Here is a 23,010-nt window from a genome sequence, read left to right on the forward strand (position 1 = left end):
TCTGAGTTTCTCCATGGAAGTGGCAGTATGTTGAATGTTAATTCTGGTGACTGTAACCAATTTCATCTTGCTAAATTAATGTTTTGTACAATTTCTGAATTGTATACATTTTGTTACAGAGTACTTTTTTCCAGTTCCAGTAAATTATGAAAAGGAAGTTAATATGAAAAAGTGTAAGCAGTAGCCTTTTTTGTTTGAATTAAGTCTAGGCCTGAGGCCTGGAAGCTTGCAAAGTTTTGGCGAATGGTAATCTATAATTCATACCATTGGGTCACAGTCATTTTTCATTCTTCATTATGTTATCTAACTCTGCAGCATAAATGGCTGGCCACTGTTTTGTGTGCATTAAAATGATCTTTCTTACACTTAGAGGGTTTGATTAGTTCAGATCTATCATCTCAACTTGACTACTTTTGAATATCAAGGTGGGAGTTTTAGTTGAAAGAAGAGAAAATGAAGATCAGGCAGCCAAAACCAAGTAGCTATTTCAATTGTTTAAGCTGTATCAGAAGGGCACTTGTACAGCTTTATATAGCTGAGGTTGGCTTCTTTAGAAGAGCTGACTTTTATTTACTTATAGTTATTGACAGCACTTCTACTGTAGTTAGAGGTGAAGGTGGTGTGCATGAACTTTTAAGAACATGATCCCAGATATTAGAGAGTGGGTTTGAGTTTTTTCTCCTGAACTGACCTGGGTTCACCTGGGTCAACTCCCTCCTGAGTGGAGCAGGCTAAACAAGATGGCGAAAGACTTTGAAACCTGCTTTCTGCTTGGATGATAAGCATGTGGCAGGACAGGCATGTTAGTATTACATTACTGTAACAAATACCTGAGGTAAGTCAACTTAAAAAAAGAAAGACTTATTTTGGCTCACAGTTTTGGTAGTGTCAGTTCATGACTGACTGTTGCTTTGGGCCTGTGGCTGCATGGTACATCGTTGCAGAGTCCCCTTCACCTTCTGACTGGGAATTAAAAAGGAAAGACCACATTTCCTTGATAGCCTTTGAAGGCACGCCCCATGACCAGAAGACCTCTGTGCAATGCTGTATCTCTTAGAGATTCCCTACTCCTAATAGCTTCTCAGGCTGGTTACCAAGCCTTTAACAATGGGGACATGTCATATACTAACTATAGCAATAGAATTTTCTGCCTTTTCAGAGAAGATATAGAATTGAATCCAAAGGGAACATTTCACATTGAAGGGCCTGAGCTCAAACAAGTACACAGAACAGCAAAATATCAATACGAATTCACTGTACAGGAAGTTGAGGTAAACTTTATGCCAGAAGCCAAGAGGAGAGAGCAGATTACTGAGTTGTGTTTTAAGATTAACAGATAAATTTTTCACTATGGTACATGGAACATCCCTCCCTCCCCTTGATTTCCTCTCCTCAGCAATTCAGGGCTCTTGAAGAAGGTATGGGCACCCTTGGGTCACGATGTGAGTTAGATTCTAACAACTGCTCCTGAAGACCTTACATCAGCAACTGGAGCTAGGAGGTGGAGTACAAGAGCGTTTTCTATTAATTTTCAAACAAGTGGGTGTCATATCACCTAGAGAACCTGTTCAATGAGATTCCAGGGCCAGCTCCAGGATTTCTGATTCCCAGGGTTTGGGGTGGAGGCCAGGACTTTGGCAGCTCTAACTTCCTGCTGCTGGTACTTTTTTTTTTTTTTTTTTATTGTAAACAAATGGGATATATGTTGTTTCTGTTTGTACATGGAGTAACAGCATACCATTTGCATAATCATACATTTACATAGGGTAATGATGTTTGATTCATTCCGTTATTTCCCCCCCCTTCCTACCTCTCTTTTCCCTCTACACAGTCCCTCCTTCCTCCATTCTTGCCCCCCTCCCACCCCCCATTATGTGTCACCATCCGCTTATCAGTGAGATCATTCATTCGTCTTTGGATTTTTGAGATTGGCTTATCTCACTTAACATGATATTCTCCAATTTCATCCATTTGCCTGCAAATGCCATAATTTTATTATTCTTTATAGCTAAGTAATATTCCATTGTGTGTATATGTGTGTGTGTGTATGTATGTGTATATATATATATATATATATATATATATATCAGTTTCTTTATCCATTCATCAATTGAAGGGCATCTAGGTTGGTTCCACAGTCTGGCTATTGTGAATTGAGCAGCTATGAACATTGATGTGGCTGTACCTCTGTAGTATGCTGATTTTAAGTCCTTTGGGTATAGGCTGAGGAGTGGGATAGCTAGGTCAAATGGTAGGTCCATTCCAAGTTTTCTAGGGAATCTCCACACTGCTTCCACAGTGGCTGCACTAATTTGCAGCCCCATGCTGGTACTCTTGACACACTTAAATTTCAGTGTGAATAATACTAGAAAATTGTGTTCATTCAGAAGCACACAGCTGGAAACACCTGTATAGAAACCAAGTGCTGGGAAATTAAAGATTAGAATTCATTAGGGGAGATTAACTAATAAATTTTAAAATGTTGGGATTTGGTACTTCTCCAACCCTACCACCACAATCCCTGAACAACGCTGAAGGTCTGCATCTTCCACAGACGGACTGACTGCCCTGGGAGACACTTTCAGACACTCTTCCTCTCCTCTTTCCTTGTTAGCTTGTTGCAAAAGACCAAATAAAACCTGATGTGGTGGGGCGTGTCTATGACTAGTGTCTCTGGAGGCTAAGGCAGGAGGATAGCATCAAGGCCAGTCTGAGCAATTTAGTGAAACTCTCAAAATGAAAAGGACTGGGAATGTAGCTCACTGGTAGACCTCCCAGGGTTCAATCTCCATACTGCAAAAAATAAAAACTAGCAAAGGACAACAGAACAACAAAATTGAACCACTGTTAGAGGGTGGCACGTAGCACCACCCACTCATCATCCTCATCCCACCTGACCTGTTATGCTGAAGTTTGACTCTGTACTTTAACTAACCTAGATTGTAGAGAAGCCCATTAAAAACTGGACATGTTTAATGGTTAATTCCTCAAGGGAAACAAATGGGAGGGCCTTGTGCCAGGTGATAGAGCATGCAGGCACCTTATGTGTTTTTTTGAGGAAACTTGGCAAGAAAGCATCAGGAAATGATCCAAAGTGGAGGGACTGTTGCCATCTATCTGGCCTGTGTTCATTATGAAACTAGTTTGCTTTCAAGTCACTTGTAAACTGAAGGTAAACAGGGCTTAGTGGAGGGTGTTGGGGTGGGGGACAGTTAAGGGAGAAATTTTGGCTTAGCTCTCTAAAATCAGAAGAGCTGGACATTTTAAAGCAAACCCAGAGTGTTAGTCCTGCCTGATGTATGGTAGAAGAACCTCACCAACTTTCTTGTTGCCCTGAGACTCATTTTGACTCTGCAGTGCCATTTTCAATCTAGACTTGGCTATGACCTCGTAGGGCTTCTTCAGTGAAATTATCACTACCTGCCTCAGCCTCTTGCTATGTAGGGCAAACCTGAGAGCCCTCCTTAAACCTTCCTCTCAATAGCAAAATACACTTAGTTCTGTGTGGGGCAGTCCACCCACCCCAGGTCATGGCTTCTTTAGCAGATCTGAAAGCTTTTACCCACACCACACGACACTTGCTAAGTATCCAAAGCTTAAAACTGACTTGCTAGTCTAAACTGCAATTTTGATGGAAAGCTCCTGGGGAAAAGCCAGTCTTTAACTTGCTCAGGACAGAGCTTACCTAGGCCAGTAGAATTCAAACCCTCAAGCCCCCGTGAGATAAAAAGTACTGGACACGTCTTCAATAAATGTTTCTTGGTGAATTAATTATGCACATTATCAAAACATTATTATACATATAGGGGCTAAGGGTGTGGCTCAGTGGTAGAGCAGTTGTTGGGCATATTCATGGCTCTGGATTTGATCCCTAGCACCACAAATATAACTAAAGTTGAAAATCTTTTTTTCTGCACTCTAGTGGCAAATCTTGCCCACATTATCCTCTGGACTGAGATTTTTTTCTCTTGTTATCTTAGAACAAGTACCTTACGTTTAAAGGTCCTCAATGTTTTTTAAATGGCTGACACTAATTAGCACTTACGCTGGAGAGAAAATAAATCATTTACAATAGGAAGAGAAAGGCTGTGTTGAGGGAGCTGGGAATCCACAGACCTCCATTCCAGTCCTTGCACTGCTACTAACTGGCTGGGACACTTTTTAGGTCATTCATTCTCTCTTGCCTTCAGTTCCCTTATTTGTAAACTGAGCAGTGGGTTAGTTGGCTTCCAAGACCTTATCTAGCTCTACATATTCTATGAAGTGCTGTATTTATTTTGTGTGTGTATATATGCACACCAAGTTCCACTGATAGTCTGATATGTACACATCTGTTATAGGACAGATAGATTCTTGTGGTGGTAGGTTAAACCCCAAACAAGTGATTTAGTTCTGCTCAAAGCCCCCAAATGTATCTTTGCCAATATTAATGTGCCTTTCTGTAACAAAAAATAGTACCTAGAATGTATCTGTAGTTGCCTTAGTAACTCCTCACATTTGCACATTGCGTGTATCTTGTTCTTCCCCCAAGACTTTATAACTATGGTAGCTGGCTTCATATTATTTTATAAAAGTCTTCAATAGACTTAGATGTGTGAAATTATTTGCCCAAGATCAAAGTTGTTGAAGTGAGAGTTAGAAAGCCTCAGTCTTCTCATCTGTCTCAGTTTGTTTAATTTATAGTTAACTAGAAACATGGAAATTCACGTAGAAATAACAACAAAAAGCATTGGATGCTAGGAATGAAAGAAAAAAGTCATTGACCATAAATTATAATTTTAAAATGAATAATCCTTAGGGGGCTAAGGGTGTTTGTAACTCAATGTTGGGATGCTTAGCATGTACAAGGCTCTGGTCAACCCCCAGCACCACCAAAAGGGATAAAAATCATTAATTCGAAACTATCAATGTGCACAGAGGTTGGTGAACCTATTAATATTAAAACACTGCATGGGTAAAAACCCATTTTTTTTTTTTTCTTAATCTACCTTTTGGGAACACATCTAAGAATGAAGAATCAAAAGACCTTTGCACATGTGTTTAATGTACCTAACCTTAGAGTGTCTTAATTTTTAGGGTGCACTCTAAAAAGCTTGGTTATGGCAAAATGATAAAGTCTTTATGTCAAGATAAAGTCCAGGGGCTGGGGTTGTGGCTCAGTGGTAGAGCACTTGCCTCGCATGTGTGAGACACTGGGTTCGATTCTCAGCACTGCATATAAATAAATGAATAAAATAAAGGTCCATCGACAACTAAAAAAAATAAAGGCCAGATATTGTTTATTGCTCTATCCCCAATCCTGGAACACTGCAGGGCACAGCACATAGTAGGTGATGGATAAATACTGGGCTGAGGTAGCTTATTGGTACCTACTTTAAGGCACTGGGTCTGATCCCCAGCATTGCAAAAACAAAAATTTATTCTGGAAACAGTTGTGGGTACTAGGAAATCACCAATAGCTATCACATTGCTAGATGATTTGGACATTGACTAAATCTTGTTAGCTGATGTTGATTCCCTGCTGCTGGCTCTATCTACCATTTAAGTCTCACAATTCTAAGAAATCGTAACAGAAATCATGGCAAGTTGACTTGGGTAAAGCCAAAGCTTGTTTTCATTCACATCCTCTGGTCATTTTGTGGAAAATGGCTCACAAAAGTGATACCTAGTTGAACTTATCCATGGATTGAAAAATCTGAGATAAAATACGCTCCTTGGGCTTGTTTGTAGTGGTGGTGTATGCTTTCATTCCTCTAAGCTGGAGGACAGGAAGGCAACTGAGGCACCAAATGGTGGTCAAATTTCATTCTTTAAAAACAAATGTTTTTTTAGTTGTGTATGGACCTTTATTTATTTAATGCACTGCTAAGGATCAAACCCAGTGCTTCACACATTCGAGGCAAGTGCTTCAACACTAAACCACAATCCCAGATCTAAATTTCATTCTTCATTGACATTCCTTTATCTGATGGGATTTTGTAAGACATTCATACATTGGGATTTTGTGGAGTCAATACTGAAATATAAGGTGTTAGCTTTCTGTATTCCATCAAATACTGTATCCTAGATGTTAGAGGCTAAAGACATTAAAAAGTAGCAGAGTAAAGAAACCAGACTTGTAGATAGTCGAACCCTAGCCTGTTTCCTCATCTGTAAAGTAGACATGGTTCCACCAACCACCACTATTACCTCGCAGGATTGCTGAGTGGGGAGAAGTCAGAAAAGCATGCACAGTACCCGGTACAGACACAGGGAAACATCCTTATTGGGCAACTCATAAAGCCTGGGTGATAAGAAAATTTTGATTGGGCATCTTTTATTTTTCCAAGTCCAGGGATTGAACCCAGAGACGCTTAACCACTGAGTCACATCCTCAGCCTTTTACATTTTGAGACAGACTTGCTAAGTTGACAAGGGCCTCTAAGTTGCCGATGTTGACTTTGAATTTGTGATCCTCCTGCCTCAGCCTCCTGAGCCATTGGGATTACAGGTGTGCACCACCGTGACTGGCTAGATTGGGCATCTTTCAGCAACCTCAAAGGTCTTTAAAATTTATTCTAGTACTAAACTCACAGAATTCTATGAAGAGCAGAAATAGCTTTACTTCATATTTGTGTAAAGTTATTCAAAGAACATAGATGTGGAAGGTTGACAGAAAATTTGTTTTAGTATATGCAAATGATGAGTCCTACTGTAGTGAGGGTCAAAAAAATGGCAAGAAAACTCTCTTAAAATGAGTGCATTGTCCTGTGAACAAATTAAACATCAATAAAAATACTTCAAATACATTTTGCCAAGGAAGGACAAAACCTAGAATACACTATAAAAAGCAATCCAATTTGAAATTGCTAGAAATAAACCTATCTGGAGGTCATATTCCAAAGTCAAGCCAAAGTTAAGTTGCTAAGGCAAAAACTTTAAAGTTGCCCTTGAAAAACCCACTAGGAGGACCATATGCATATATTTCTCTTAAAAGCAGCTCAAAAGTCAGATTTCCCTGCCAGCATCCCAGATTGTGCCAGTTAAGTTTTTGTCAAAATACCAGACATCAATAGTGTAAAGTATATTATTTTGGATCAGTTTCAGTCCATGGTCTGTTGCTCTGTTGCTTTGTCCGAGGTGAGGCAGAACATCATGGGAAAGGAGAACTGGCAGCTCGTGGCAGCCAGGCAATAGAGGAAGAGGAATTGGGAAGGGGGAGACCCACACCTGGGATAAGGTAGAGTCCTGAAGGGCATGCTGCCCCCACCCCCAGTGATCCCTTTCCTCCAACCATGCCCACTTGCCTAGTTTTCCAACACAGTTCATTCAGGTATCAATGGATTAATCCATGGATGAATTATGCCCTCATGATCCAATAATTTCCCCAGACCCACCTCTGAACCTTGCTGCACTGGGGACCAAACCTTTGAAACATGAGACTTTGGGGGACATTCTGGATCTGAACCACAACACACATTAAATAGTTGGCTTGTGTTTACTGGTCATGTTTGTGTGTTGTGTGTATATGTATTTAAATTTGTTTTTGTGGTTGGACATGGACAGCATGCTTTTGCTTATTTTTTGTATGCGGTGCTGAGGATTGAACCCAGTACCTCACATGCTAGGCAAGTGCTCTGCCACTGAGTTCCAGCCCCTTGTTTGGATATATTTTTTTAACACAAGCAACATGCTCAGTGCTTCTGAATACAACCATGGAGGGATCCCACTGATGAACTGCAAATTCACACTTCTCGTCAGATGGTTGGTCTAGGGCATAATTTCCCGAGTTCAACAAGTGAAGCTGACCATACTATTTAAATGAGAATTATATATTTATGGCTAAGTGCATATAGTTCAAGTACAAATTAAATGTAATGTATGACTCAATGGCACTGTGCTTCCGTTTTAGAAATAGCTACATATATGGCTTCACTCTCTAGCAATCTTATATAAAATGCTGAACATGACCCAAAGTAATAAATTCATTTTAAACTGTAACTCACCACACACATGTACATATGACAAAAGATTAACAAAATATTTACATATTTTATTATGTGCCATGTTCCTGACTTATCCGGTTTTATTTTGTTTAAAAAATATTTAGGTTGAAACTCACAAATAGTTTTCTTGATCCCTAACCTATAGTTTGAAGAAAACTGAATTGGAATATTTCAAGAAAGATTTTAACTACTCAGATAATCATGTAAGAAAGACAATATCTTGGGGTTAAGGAAAACAAGCCAAGCAACATTTGTCCATAATATTTTTAATACTTTTCCACTTTTAAATACTGGTTTTAATTTTGTGATTGTAACATGGAAGATCCAACTTTATTATTTTTAAAAAATCATCAGAATCATAAAGCTATTATAGTTACACTCTACACACTCCCAAGGTACTTTAAAATGATTATGTTTTGAGTCTGTAGATGAACAATGACAATAATCCAAATACATCATTTGTACAACCTGGACTAAATACTGGTGAAGTGTTTAATTGGACAAACAACTGATAAGCTTGAAGATAACCAGCACAATTTCACAAGAGAGCTCAGCCCAACTAAAATTTTTTCAACAGCAATTGACACTGATGTATAGGTATACAAATTAGTTGATGAAACTTAACAAACAGGAAACTCATTCTTCCTTTCCCCCATTTTGCCTTCTTCCCACCTCTTAAGAGACATCCCCGTCTTTGGTCTTGCTGCCTCTGCAGCAATCCCAAATCAAGTGCTGCAATGATCCTTCCCCACTGTAAAACTGGAAGTCCTGAATTCCAACACTGCTTCCTCAATTGAGTGGGCATTCAGGGACAAAATCCCCACAACATCAATATTTTTCAGGTTTCTAACATGGCACAAAAGTGAGTGTAAAAGTGGGGGAAAGAGAATTATGTATGGATGAGAAAATATCAGGAATATTCAGCATATAGAATTGGCCAAATGAAATGATGCTAGAGGGTCTGAATATTGTCTAAAAGGCCAGTGCCTCTCCAAATTTTGACCTCTTTTGAACTCTTCATATTCTGGAACTCATTTCTAAATCTGATGAGGCAGGATTTACTCCGGTGAAGTACCAGTGCAGTTATCTAAATGTAAAATGTATCTTTACTTTTCTTCCTTTTTTTTAATACAAATATTTTTAGTGTAATCATTTTATTTACAGAAGAAATTGCAAAAGTATATCACATTTAGTGCAAATGCAACTAATGATTAGATTTAGATACTGTTTTGTAAACTTTCCATATCTATGTAAAATAAAGCTATCCAATTTATTTATGAAAGAGCTATTTGTCTGTGTTCATGTATTTACCAGAAATGGCAGAGAAACATTAATAGTGGGAGATTTGTTTTTAAAGATACCCATCAGCGCCTATGGTGAGTAAATCTTCCCTCCCAATCCCTCCCATTCTCCCATCCCAACCCCACAGCTGATTGTAAAATAAAATACACATTTGAGGTATAAACTTTTCTTTTTTAAATGTCACAATATAAAATGTTAACTGGTGATGTCGTAAACTGGTATGATAATTTGTCTTATTTGCCTTACTAGCATTACCACCATATAGGCACTTTTCCACATAGTCAAATTATGAACAGTATTTTTCTGTAATAAGGCATATTCCATGCACATCATTTAAAGAAAGGTAAATTAAAAAATAGAAAAGATTTATGGAGCGTGAAATCTGCGTGCATGTAATGTAAGCATATGTTTTATATGTATTTTTCTCTCTGTACAGAATAATAAATATCACTATATCTGATGCAAGTAATTCACTTCCAGGATTGTGCATATTAAGTGATCAGACTAATCCCATCATTAAATTATCACCTTGCATTTATCATTAGACTCCATTATCACGTATGGAATATATACAGGGCATGTTCTATGTGACATGATTTTCTCCTTTACAAAATGGGTCTGATTTCTGTGTTTCTAAAGAGATAAACAACTCAGCAAAGCATCTACAAAATACCTCTGATTTATATAAATACATTTGTGTATAAACACAATGAAGATTTTTTGAAGTGGGCAGTCATTTTGACTTCAATGAGTACCATTCCTTGCCTCAACTCCATGCTTCAAGGTTTTTTCCACAGAGAACTAAAACTAAAAAAGATATTATACATGTTAAGTTCTTTTAGCAACTAGGGAAAGCATTTCAATTTGAATCATGTAAAATCCTTTAGTGCTGGCTGAAGTTTCTGATCAAGAGGCAGAGAGGAGCACTGCTCAGGTTTTCTATGTATACCTTTGCCACATATTTTTTAAACCAACCCAAACTATAGCAAACATGTTACTGAATACTAGAAATACTGAATCAAATGTCAAATTCAAACAGTCTGATTTGCTTTAAAAAGTAATACCATAAATTCTTTTAGAAATTTCATGAAAACATGAGCTCATTTTTATCATGACCATTTTACTAGAAAGTAGTCTACCACAAGATTTGTGCAAATATTTCTGTCTGAAGGCAGGTAGAACCAATTTAGGAATTACTAAATTGTGTTTGCAACAAACTGAAAAAAAAATTTGTAGCATAGTACACAACTAAAAAATACAATAGAAATATGAAGTTATCTGGGGGAAAAATAAAGCTTTTCACTCTTTCTCCATCAGAACTAAGGTTCTTCATAGGAGTAAGATTATAGAAAAGGCAAAATCACAAGTTATTGACAGCCCTCGTTATTAAGAGACAAATGACAACATGAATCATTATAGAAATCAGCAGCAATGAATTCTATGATTATACAAAGCAAAAATTAAAAAAAAATTCTGGACACAGATTTGACTGTGGGCCTGAAAAAAGAACCCCATATGGATATTTGGTGCACAGAAAGCACATGCCCCATGTGCATTTACCTTTTGTGCTTTTCTTTTGTGCACAAACTTTGAAACAACCAAGGATCTTAGGCTGGACCATAGGAAAATTAAAAATTCTGAAAAAGTTCCCCAAAATTAAAGCATCAATTTCTAGTTGTGATCTGAATTTGATTTTTTTTCTCTTCTGAGCAAGCAAATAAAAATATAGCCATATACATGTAATTTTACATGTATTTATAGTTAAATGCTGAGCCAGGAGATCTAGCAGGAGACAGCTAGTGTTAGATGTTCAGCTTTACTATTGCAATATTTCTTCATTTTTGTACACAAGGTCAAGGTCTTGGGTCACACACAAGGCTGTAGATCCTATGTTCCAGCTTAGAGCATTCAATATTTTCTTTTTGTTCTCCAACATGGAATGTCACACAGCCTTGCTTCAGACACTGCAGAAAAGAAAATGACAAGGAGAATCCTCAGCACTATATTACTAATAGCTGCAAGACTACCAGAACAGCCTCCTCCCACCTTTGAAATTCATGGAATACATAGAATCTCTATTAAAATTTACCTTTTATGAACTTTTACCTTCACGAATGTAAAATTATCATCTTACATATTTGAAGTTCATCTCAGCAAGGAATAGAATATATAATCTTCTGAAAGTGAAAACTTTCATTATTTGCTATCAGGGATTGAACCCAGGTGAGTTAAAACACTAAGTAACATCCCCTGCCTGTTATTTTTAATTTAGAGACCGGGTCTTGTTAAGTTACTTAGGGTATGTCTAACTAAGTTGCTGGCGCAGGTTTTGAACTTGTGATCCTCCTGCCTCAGATCCCCAAGTTGTTGGGATAAAAGCTGGTGCCACTGTGCCCAACTGTGATGAGAGAAAACTTTAAAAAGAGCAAAATGCTATTCGTAAACAAAGAAGAAATCAACCAGCATAGGTCTCTGCAGTTTTATGCCATAAACTGGTATTTCTTCCTCTTTCAATAAAACTATGTCACACAATACCATTTATCAAGCATTTTAAAAATTTACTCAAACTATGGAAGAAGGGTCTATCTTACTTAACCAACAAACAGGTGCTGAGATTGTGGCTCATTGGTAGAGTGCTTGCCTGGCATGTGTGAGGCACTGGGTTCAATTCTCAGCACCACATATAAATAAATAAATAAATAAAATAAAGGTCCACTGACAACTAAAAACTAAAAAAGAAACAAACAACCATGCTCAAATCCACTGACAAAGAGTTCTGACTCTATTAAATATTTTTGGAACTCATTAACTTTACAGAACTTCTCTAAAGATGATACACACTATTGAAACTTACTATCTAAATTAAGTGTGTTAGCATTCCAAGGGTTTCAAAGCTAGGATCTCCTTAAACATTTTTCATAACTGCTGTGAAAAATTGCTACTCTAAGATTTTCACCATATGTTAAGGCTTAAATTTAGATCTTTGTCAGAAAAAAATTCAAACTGGACTCAACCAGGGCTGAGATTCAGCCAGACAATCTTTTCAGTTATATCTTTCTATACATACACAAATATCCACAAACAATGCTATGTCCCTTCCCTAGAGAGGAATTTTACAAAAAGACCCTTCTAGGTCCACAAATGAAAAATATATATGCATGTATGTATATACATGCATATCACACACCCAGTAAAATACTGCTCCAAATCCAACATTCTAGAGGCAAATGCTATTAATATCTTGGCATGTTTATTTAAAAATGTTTACATGTTCTGTATACAACTACATTGTGATTTCTCTTGTCTAATACAAGGTTATATTTTGTCTTGCTTAACTGAATATCCAGGTTGCTTTAGTAAGGAAGTCAACATAAAATGTCAAAAGGGAGGCCCTTCTAGTAAGGTTGAGGTGAAGAAGAGGAAAGGCAGATGTTTAGTCTTGGTTAGGGTAAAACAAACGCTTTAGAAACCTAAGGTCATGGCAAGAGACATCTAGCTAAGTAAATAACAAGTGTGCTACCTAGATGAGTCATAAATTTTCTGGTGTATTTGATAAAAATGGCACAGACACAGAATCAATAAGTAATGTGTCCAGATCTAGCTTTAACAATCCTGAAGTACAAAATGTTCTAAAAATAGTAATGTACTTATGTGGCACACTTAATGCTTTAAGAGAAAGAATTCCTTAAACGTTAGGTTGTATTAACAAATCCTAATATTCAAGTAACTAAGACTGGAACCTGTTAAATATTTTCAGTAACCTTTTCCCTGGGACAAACTAAATATCTGAAATATCAATATGCTACGTCATGCTAACGTCTGAAAGTAAATTTAGCCTTTAGCGTTATTTTTTTAAACAAAGACAAAACAGCATTAGAAATCAGACTCATTGGACCAAAATATGCTTCACTCAAAGTAAGAGAAACCATTAAAACTCCACTAAGACAGAATGAATATATTTTGTCTATCAAGATGGGAAAAAATCTGAAAATTTCATTTCATACACTGTGTGAGAGAGTATGTAGAAATAGGCACTCCAATCCATTATTGTTGGTGAGAAGGTAAATTAATAAACCCTCTATGGAGGTGATATCTAAACTACAAATGCAAGAACCCCTAGTAGAAGCAGCAGTACATTTAGTAATTTATCTTATATATAAATTTCAAGTCTATAATAACATATGAATATAATTGTAATATTGTCCTAGTAAAAATTAGAAAAATATTTTATACCAAATACAGAACTAACTAAATTATGTATACCCATATAATGGATACTGTATAGCCATAAAAAAAATAACTAAAAAGGTCCTTACCACTATGGTAAGAACTTCAAGATAAAATAAGTGCAAATACAAGATGCAGAACAGTATACAGAATGCTGCCTTCTCTTTAACAACACTAAAAAGTGAAGTGAAAGAGGCACTTGCATTTGCTTGTTCAGGCCATTAGAAAAAAAATCTCTAGGAGCCAGGTGTAGAGGCTGAGGCAGGAGGATAACAGCCTAGAGAACTTAGTGAGACTCTGTCTCAAAATAAAAAAGGACTGGGAATGTGCTTCAGAGGTGAAGCACCCCTGGGTTCAGTTCCCAGTACCATGAGAACAAAAAACAAAACCAAATCTCTAGGAAGTTACTCAAGAAACCAGTATATATCATATATCACGATATATATATGATACTCTATATAGATTACACAGTATATAATTACATAATACATAATTATTTTTTTATTGGTGGGCAAAATGAATGAATAGGGGATGACCACTTCACACTTGTGACTTTTAAAAAATGTTAAAGTATCACTTATCAAAAAAATTAAAGATTCCAGCTCCTTGCATAAAGATGTTCAGTGCAATAAAAATATAGAACCAACCCAGGCATTATTATGATATTAGTCAATAAATTCTGTAAATTCCTGTAATAGATACTGAAAGAATGAGTTTTATTCTTCATATGGACATACAGTAAAGATTATTGTTAAATGAAAAAAGCAAACTGCAAAATACTAAGTATAGAATAAATGCATTTTTTGAAACACTTGAAAATATGTCAGTATATGCACAGAAAAGTTTGGAAGAACATACACAAAGAATAACAGTTTCTAGGAAAGGAAAGAACTTTGTGAATTTGCATTTCTAAAGTTATATAGTTATATGCAAATTCCCTGTACTCCTTCCTTTCCTTTAAGTAAGCATTTAGTGGAGGTGAACAAATGAGTTTTAAAAGTTACAACCTACAATCCTTATCTGGGAACATCACAAATACAGCAACTAGTTTCAACAACTAAATTTAAATATCTGCAGAGTAATACTAGTCAAATAAAATTAACATATCTCCAGTACCTGTTTATACTAGAACAAAATAGGTTTTCCTGCAGTTTTTTCTTGAACATAAGAAGTAAAACGTTTTAGAAATTTAGGATACTCTCGCTTTGCCACTGCCCTTAACACTGAGGCTGGTGCCCATCCTCCAGGATTCACTGCAAGATAAAGGAAAATTAAATCCTATTAAGACCTAATTCTCCATATACATGCAACATACTTACTTTGTTCCTTTGCTTTTTAAAGCTTCCTCATGCTGGAACATCTCTTAAAGTCACTATTAATTCCTTAATACTAACCCATCAGATATCATCAGAAAGCAAATAAGAAAGCATTTATTATCTTTCTTAGTTTTTAGTTCTCTAAATTATATGCAAATATTAGTACATAAACATTTTAAGTAATTTAGGGTGTACTTGTTCATCAACCTCTAATATAATTAAATAGTAACTCAGATATAATTGTTTCTTTAAGCATATTAGTAGTTATGGCCCTGAGTAAAGAAGGAGGTTTAAGTATTTGATAAGGGAGACTGCAATGACTACTGCAGGTGCAAAGTGGGTGTAGTGAGGAGCAAAGGCAAGTGATGAAAAGGGTTGTCCAACAGTATGCCAAAGTGAAATACACATGAAACCAACAGCTAATAAAGACTGAGAGAACAGTGATTCAGAATAATAAAAGCCTGATCACAAGAAAAAAACTATCTTCCCCCCACTGTTCTAATCCTAAGTATAAATACATTCTATCAGGAAAATCTAATAAAATGATTCTTAAAATCAAGAATATATATATGGATAGTGACCTAGAGATAAAGTTTTAAAATTTGTAAATTCTCATGTTATAGGGTTTAGGGTGAAATTCAGCAAGTGAACTTTCAAAACCTACCAGATAACTCTTAATAAACATCTCTCTAAATTAAAAATTACTAATCTAAAGGATAAAAACTAAAAAAGACATTTGTCCAAAATATCAGTATTATACAGGTTATGAATAAGAATCTCCACATTATCAATTAGAAAAAAACAAAATATACATACCATTTGCTACATATGTAATCTTGCATAGAATGTTATCCCTGCTTATCTCTTGGTTTCCTTCTGGTGGGCTTACCAAGGTTTGACAAATCATAGCAATATTTATTTTGGCACGGACACACCGATTGTTTAGCTGCCAAATGAAAGCAACAAAGCACCAGTATAGTAAATATTTAGTATTTTGTAATTTTTGTTGGCCTAAGACTATATACTAGCTTAATCATAACTACAACTCTTATCAAAATCTCCAATGAGGGGCTGGGTACTTTCTCAGTGGTAAAGCATTTGCCTAGCATGTGTGAAGTACTGGGTTTGATCCTTAGCACCACATAAAAATATATAAACAAAATAAAGGTTTGTGTCCATCTGCAAACTAAAAAAAAAAAAAGAAAAAAATATCTCCAATGAAATTATAAGCACCAATAAATAGTACATGCCACACTGATCTGACACCAGAATTTTCCCTCCTCTTAAGTAGTAAATGGAGGTGAATCAATGTAGAAACTATAGAGATTTTGTAGTAGTTGATAATGGCTTAAGAGTCAACTGTGGGAAGCTGCTTACATATATACCACTCATTCATTTCATTCCAACCTTAGAAGGAAAGGAAAATAGCCCTGGTGGGATGAGTTCATAGCATGCCTCTTGTCCTCAGATAACACATGTACTACACTGTTCCAAGTAGTTGATACAATATAAAACAAAACCTAAGAATCACTATCAAATCAAATATCTGTGCATGTGTGTGGGAGGTATGTGTTTATCTCCTTTACCCTGCATTGTGTATTTATTTTCACATTGTATAATTATATAATTTACACACTGTACTTACAGGGGCGCTGTCATGATCCACAGAAAAATTACAAACTATCCAAGTTTCAGGGTCATTTTCAGTCAAGGCTGGTATCTTTCGAATAGCAGAAAGATATAATACATCTCGCTGAGAAGCAGGCCACACTCTCTGTGGAAGAATTAAATCTTTTTGAAAATTTTAATTACTTTTTATTCAGATGTTACACAGAACTAAAAGAGAAACAAATGTAAAAGCAATTAAGTGTCTTAGATGAAGGTAAAATCTGTCAAATTATACCTGGAAAGAATCAGGGAATACCTACCAAACGACTAATATGAACACCAAGTAAATGGCTTTGTAGCACATTATAGGAATAATGTTCTATCTTTTTTAATTGTAGTAAATTTGTCATTTTAACCAATTTCTAGTGTACAATTCAGTGGAATTAATTATATTCACAATGTTATGTAACCATATCCATTATCTATTTTTGAAATTTATTGTCACCCCAACATAAACTCTAAAACCATGAAGCAACAGGCCCATTTCCTTCCCATTTCTCTGGTAGAGACATGGAGGCTTAAAAATCATATTTTAGGGGGAAGAGAACTATTCCTTTGATAAAATACATTTGAAAGTATTATACATTATTTAGATCAAATATTTCCATTATAAGGAATGCAAAGAAAAACATGCTGTGATAATGACACAGAGCTTAGGTCTACTTTCAAATGACAGAAAAATAGCCTTTATCCTTTTTAAGTTACAATTTGTATATACATATACATATATATATATAAACTTAGTCTTTAGTATGCAGTATCTTTCCAGATTATTGCCTGCAATAAATAGCCAACAATTCACTGTCAATACATCACAAAGCATTTGCAAAGGGAAATGGCTCATCTTTTAAAGATGCAAAATTTCATGAAGCTGATCATAGTAGTGTTGGGGAAATGTACATGAAGCAATGTAAATGAAAATTTACTACAGGCTTCAAATATACTTGCCCAACATTACTTCAGAACTAGTGAATAAGCTGGGCATTGTGGCATGCTTGAGTCCCAGCTACTCAGCAGGCTGAGGCAGGAGAATTGCTTGAAGTCAGGAGTTCAAGACCAGCCTGGGCAATGTAGTGACATCCCAGTTCGAAAACAAACAAAAGAATACAACTAGTGAATGTAAATATATCAGAATGATAAGAACAAGTGAGTTAAATATCAGGAGACAAGTATCCCTCTTTAAGATCATATTATAAAAGAAGTATTAAAAAAAAATTTTTTTTGGGTACCAGGGATTGATCCTAGGGGTACTTAACCACTAAATCACATCTCCAGGCCTTTTTATTTTTTTATTTTGAGACAGGGTCTTGCTAAATTGTTTAGGCCCTCAATAATTTGATGAGTCTGGCTTAGAACTTGTGAACCTCCTACCTCAGCTTCCTGAGTTCCTGGGATTATAGGCATGCACCATTGCGCCCAGGCAAATTAAAGAGAAAGATATTATACAGTGTTATTTGATCTTGTTGGAAAAATTGTTCCAGAACAATCTGTTTATTCTAAGAATTGGCAAATAATTGTAACTTAAATTTTGTTATATAAGATATATATTATTTTAATATTTTTTGGTTTTATTTTTCAATCCTAACATAATCTATAGGATCCTCCCCCTCCACCTACTATTTATCAGGCAGAGTATCTTCAGCAGGTTGTTTCCCAGGTTTAATTATCTTCTGGTAATGAGATTCTTCTGATTCTGAATTATTGGTCATTTATCTTCATTATAAATTATAGGGCAATTCACTGATACTTTAACATTTACAAAATTTTAGATTTCACCTTAGACCCCAAAGCCTGCATCCTGACACAGAATCTCATTTTACATTTCTTGAGCAGAAACAAGGTAAAATGAAGTATAATTTGGAATTATTAGGTGTATCTCAAATAATCAGACTGGGCTCAGTAAATTAATAAAAAGCCCTATTTTCATATATCCTACTCAATTAAACAATAACTTAAGAGAACAATGAAGTCCCCACTGAATTGAAAAATGAAGTACCTATTGAATCATCTTATTTCTTAGATAACAAACAGTACTGTTTTTGGTGGATATCTCCAAAATTTTAATTCCATTTATTACTCTACATATAATATCTTACTTGGCAATTTTCAGAAGAGAAACAGCAGAGTAAGGTGAAATAAATATTAATTCAGTATTTTTGAATATCTAGAATAGTGAAGGGAGAAATGGAAACTAATTTAAATTATCATGTTTCTATGTTCCCTGATGTATTGACCAACCTCTCAGAACTCAGCAGCTTCTCCTTGCTTTTCAAATCTATTGGTCTCACATTGGCTAGTAACATACTTTCATTCCCTTGCATTTATTGCTATCAGAGGAAACTGAGATTCACTTTCATAATTGGTAACCATCATTTATTACCTTTAGAGACTAGATGTTAGAAAAGTATTTAAATGGATTTCAAAGGTTCTTTCTAGACTTAAAGATAAACTAAATATGGAGCTTTAGCAAACATTGTTTTTGGACTATATTACTGATTCTGGCCTACACACATTTCTGCTCTAAATGAGCTGATATACCTTTCAAATATATTGACATTCATGAATTATTAATAAGTTTCTTTGGATCTTTTGTGGCATTTACATTTCTGCCACATTTTAACTTCAGAAAACACGTATGTCTGAATTTGAATTACACTGGCATCTTCTGGGACAGATGAAGAGATCTTTACCTTGTGCGTTTGATAAATGATGATTGCATTATCAGCTAATGTTTCCACCACATGAAAGTTTTCTATAGTTGCTGAAATGAAGAGAATAATGTTAGAAGTGAAAAAGTTATAGTTCCTTTTCTATAATGTGATCAGTTTACTTATGCAGAAAGTCAATTACAAATGGACAGTATGGCAAAATGAACAAGATCCTGCCCTACCTAGGCAAAATCCAAATGGAAGATAGTCAATATTACTAGTACTACAGATTTGCTTTCATTCTTTAGATGGTGCTGTCAGGTATGATCACCAGGAAGTCAGTCTTATTTTCTACAGCCCAATATCTATGTTCCATAGCAAGAAAGCAATTCAATTCACTAGTACATAACTCAGTCTCAAAAATTTACTGACGCTACAACCCTGACCCCTCCTCCCTAATTTATTGAAGTTAAATTGTTCTAGGTAGGCTTGGGTGACTATATTTGTGAAAGGAGAATGTCAAACTGTCAGTGATAAACATGATGTTCACATGTATCTGTATTTATGAAATTTAATGTCTTAGGGGAACAATGCACAATAGAAATAATTCTAAATTATCCACAGCATGATTTTATCTAGGATTTACCATAGAAGAAAAACTATTTAAGGAAAGAATAGTCCGTAGCAGAGAAATCTTAAATTTCAGTCCTTGCTTGTCAATGCACTACCTCTGAGGCCAATTTGCTATAGAACTAGCTCTGTCGACAAGTCACTGGACCTATCTGAATTTTTATTCTATTTGTATGTAAAATACCTACCTACCATGCAGCATTAGTGAGGTAAATGATAGCATGGTATCTAGGAAACATTCTGAACAATGAAAAGATTTATTTAAAAGTAAGGTATGGGGTTGGGTTGCTCAGTGGTAGAGTGCTTGCCTAGCACATGTGAGGTACTGGGTTCAATCCTCAGCATCACATAAAAAAATAAATAAATAAAGGTATGAGGCTGGGGATGTAGTTGAGTGATAAGTGTGCTTGCCTTTCATGCATAAGGCCCTGGGTGCAAACCTCAACACTGCAAATAAAGTGTAAGTAAGGAATTATCAGTTCTCTATATGATTCTCCAGATATTTTCTTTATTATGTTGTAGATGACAGGTCAGATTCAGAAAACAAGGCTGCATTTGATTTTAAATTCAAAACAATAATTGGATTTAAATATATTAATGATGATGGCTTACTTTCCCAGTCATTGCGAACATCAACATTCCAGAAGTAATTACAGACTTCGTGTCCTGTAACACCTTTAACGGCATGTGTAGCTTTCAAAGGATCCAGAACAATTCCGTTTTCTTCTACTTCTCTTCTGTACACCTAAAGAAGGCATATTTAAAAAGCTGTTTGAAAAATAGAAATCAAACCCCTAATGCAGAAGTTTGAAGGCACGCTTTTAAATTTAGCTGCTTTTTAGATTTTATTTATGAAAATCTATGTACAGAATATATTCTGCTAAAAAGAAAAATTTCAAATGAGCAGACAAAAATATTTAAAATGACAAATCCAAGGTAAACTTCAACTATGTATATATGATGAATAATCTAATTACTATGAGTTAAAAATAAATATATTAATTTAAATTAGACATTATTTGCCAAACATTCTCAGAGATTAACATGGCCTAGAAGGTCAAATAAGCCTAGGTACAATAAAATATCCTTAATGATAGTATTTTAAGGCTGCTTTATTCAATGCTATATCCCTAGGATCTAGAATACTATCAGAAACAGTAGAGCACGCATATAATCCCAGCTACTTTGGGAGGTTGAGGCAGTAGCATCACAAGGTTGAGGCCAGCCTAGGTAAAAACAAGTAAACAACAAAAAAAGGGCTGGGGATGTAGCTCAGTGGTAGAGTGCCCTTAGGTTCAATCCTTCATATCACCCCATTAAAGAAAAAAAACACAGTAGACACTCATTTGTTGAATCAAACAATGAAAATTAAAATGGCAAAAAAGATAACAGATTAATCTTGTTTTAAATACTAAGGCTGTTTACCTTCAGAGCTTAGTAAAAATGACTTCAAAATTATAAAACTCCAATAATTTAAAGAACTCCAATAATCCTTTCAAGAAATTAAGAAACATGGGGAGAACCAGCTCTAAATTTACCAAATGCTCAGGGGACCAGAACACTGTTAGGCATTTCACACAGCTCTCTCTTTAACAATCTTTCTTGCCAAACTACTTTTCCCCAAATGCTTATTTATTCACTTTATTGAAAACACTATTTTCCCAGTCACCTAAACTGAAAACTCACTTTTGATTTCTCCCCTCACAGTTCATATAGCTATTAAGCTTTTTTTTTTTTTTTTTTATGGTGCTGGGGATTTGAACTCAGTACCTTGTGCTTGCAAGGCAAGCACTCTACCAACTGAGCTATAGCCCCAGCCCACTATTAAGCTTTTTACTACTCTTCTCTCAGACATCCAATAACTTGACTTTTCTACTGTTGCTTATCTATTCTAAGTAGGCTTTCATCACCTTGAGCCTGACTTATTAAGTGGTCTCCTTCAACTCTCGTTTCTTTCCTACCTGCTTCATCTTCCTAAAATGATACTTTGCATACAGTGGCTATATTCTCCTTTGTGGGCTACTTTATGCTTTCCACAATCTACCCCCAATTTCTCTTTCTCTAATGTTATAAGCTGAAGGGGAATTTAGTCACTACTCCTCATTTCAGGTGGAGGGACTTCATCTAGACGATCACTCCTGGTTTCTCTTCATTTCTTCACTTCCTCTACCCTAAGGCAGGAATAGTGACTTATCTGAAAGGTGAGTACAGAAGGAAGAAAAAGAAAAAGGAGGATTGGCACAAACCCTTTTTCTGCAGAGAGCATACATTCTAGTCTGCTTTGGGGGCCTAATCCTTGGGAGAAGAGCTGTGATTATCTAGCAATATTAGAAGCATTATGTTTAATTCTGCAGTACCATTAGAGAAACTTTGTGGCGTTGACCTAAAGCCATTTTCTACAGTCAACTTATCAGAATTGTGACTAATATTCTGGTATCTCATTTGTCTGTCTCCTCTTATTTCTTTTTTGAACGGGGTATTTGATCCCAGGGGTGCTTAACCACTGAATCACATCTCCAGCCCTTTTTAATTTGAGACAAGGTCTCATTATGTTGCTGAGGCTGGGTTTGAACTTGTGATCCTTCTGCTTCAGTTTCCCAAGTTGCTGGGATTACAGGCGTGAGTCACTGTGTCTGGTTGCCTCCTCTTATTTTTTAATTACTTCTTAATTTCTCCATGGTGGTATGAGGAGAGGAAGCCTCAGCATTAATACTGTATCTCACTTGCTAGAATAATTTTTGTTGCCATAGTCTATGAAAATATTGTAAATATAAAATTTGTATAAGTTTCTTCTACTATTTCTTCTACTACTATTTCTTGTCTACAATGTCCTCTCCTCACATTTGTCACCTTATTTCCATTTCCAGATGCAGTTCAAATGCTTCTCCCTCATTGTTAAAACAATTGAGTTCTTTCAAATCACAGAGCTCTCTAATTTTCTTCACCAGTCATACGTATTCTTCATTCAATACATTATCAGATGAAGTCAAGTAACAGTATCTTTTAAATGTCAATATCCTCTTTCTTGACTAAAATTTTAGTTTAGAGGGGGTATGATTAACTTAATATGTGCCTTCAGCATGAGACAGTTCAAAATTCAATGGTTTCTGCTTTTCAATCTTCTTCTGTGTCCTGTGTCTATTTCTTGCTCTTATTCTGTCTCTTGTGTTTAGGGATATGAAGAATATTACTTGACCAGTGTCCAAAAAAACAGGACAAAGGGGAAAGAAAGTA

At 35.7% G+C, this 23,010-nt stretch overlaps 1 protein-coding gene and 1 long non-coding RNA gene across 4 annotated transcripts in view; one reads left to right on the plus strand and one right to left on the minus strand.

Annotated features, from left to right (window-relative positions):
* Window positions 1–9,890: 9,890 nt before the first annotated feature.
* The window catches only part of CERT1 (ceramide transporter 1), a 107,190-nt gene continuing 94,070 nt past the window's right edge, over window positions 9,891–23,010 (minus strand). For 2 of the 3 annotated variants that reach the window (XM_079145210.1, XM_079145208.1), the window contains 6 exons: window positions 20,389–20,521; window positions 19,189–19,259; window positions 16,476–16,604; window positions 15,647–15,776; window positions 14,631–14,767; window positions 9,891–11,251 (listed from right to left, as the gene is read on the minus strand). In XM_079145210.1, the coding sequence (XP_079001336.1) occupies window positions 14,640–14,767; window positions 15,647–15,776; window positions 16,476–16,604; window positions 19,189–19,259; window positions 20,389–20,521 (591 nt within the window). In that variant the 3' untranslated portion in view covers window positions 9,891–11,251; window positions 14,631–14,639. Of the gene's footprint in view, window positions 11,252–14,630; window positions 14,768–15,646; window positions 15,777–16,475; window positions 16,667–19,188; window positions 19,260–20,388; window positions 20,522–23,010 lie in introns of those variants that run through there. The other variant, XM_079145209.1, reaches the window with a different exon arrangement.
* LOC306664411 lies at window positions 11,258–13,816 on the plus strand. Its single transcript, XR_013764699.1, has 2 exons — window positions 11,258–12,477; window positions 13,349–13,816. It is a non-coding gene; the product is annotated as an uncharacterized lncRNA (long non-coding RNA).

The sequence above is a fragment of the Sciurus vulgaris genome (genome assembly GCF_902686455.1).
Source record: "Sciurus vulgaris genome assembly, chromosome: 6".
Lineage (NCBI taxonomy): Eukaryota > Metazoa > Chordata > Mammalia > Rodentia > Sciuridae > Sciurus > Sciurus vulgaris.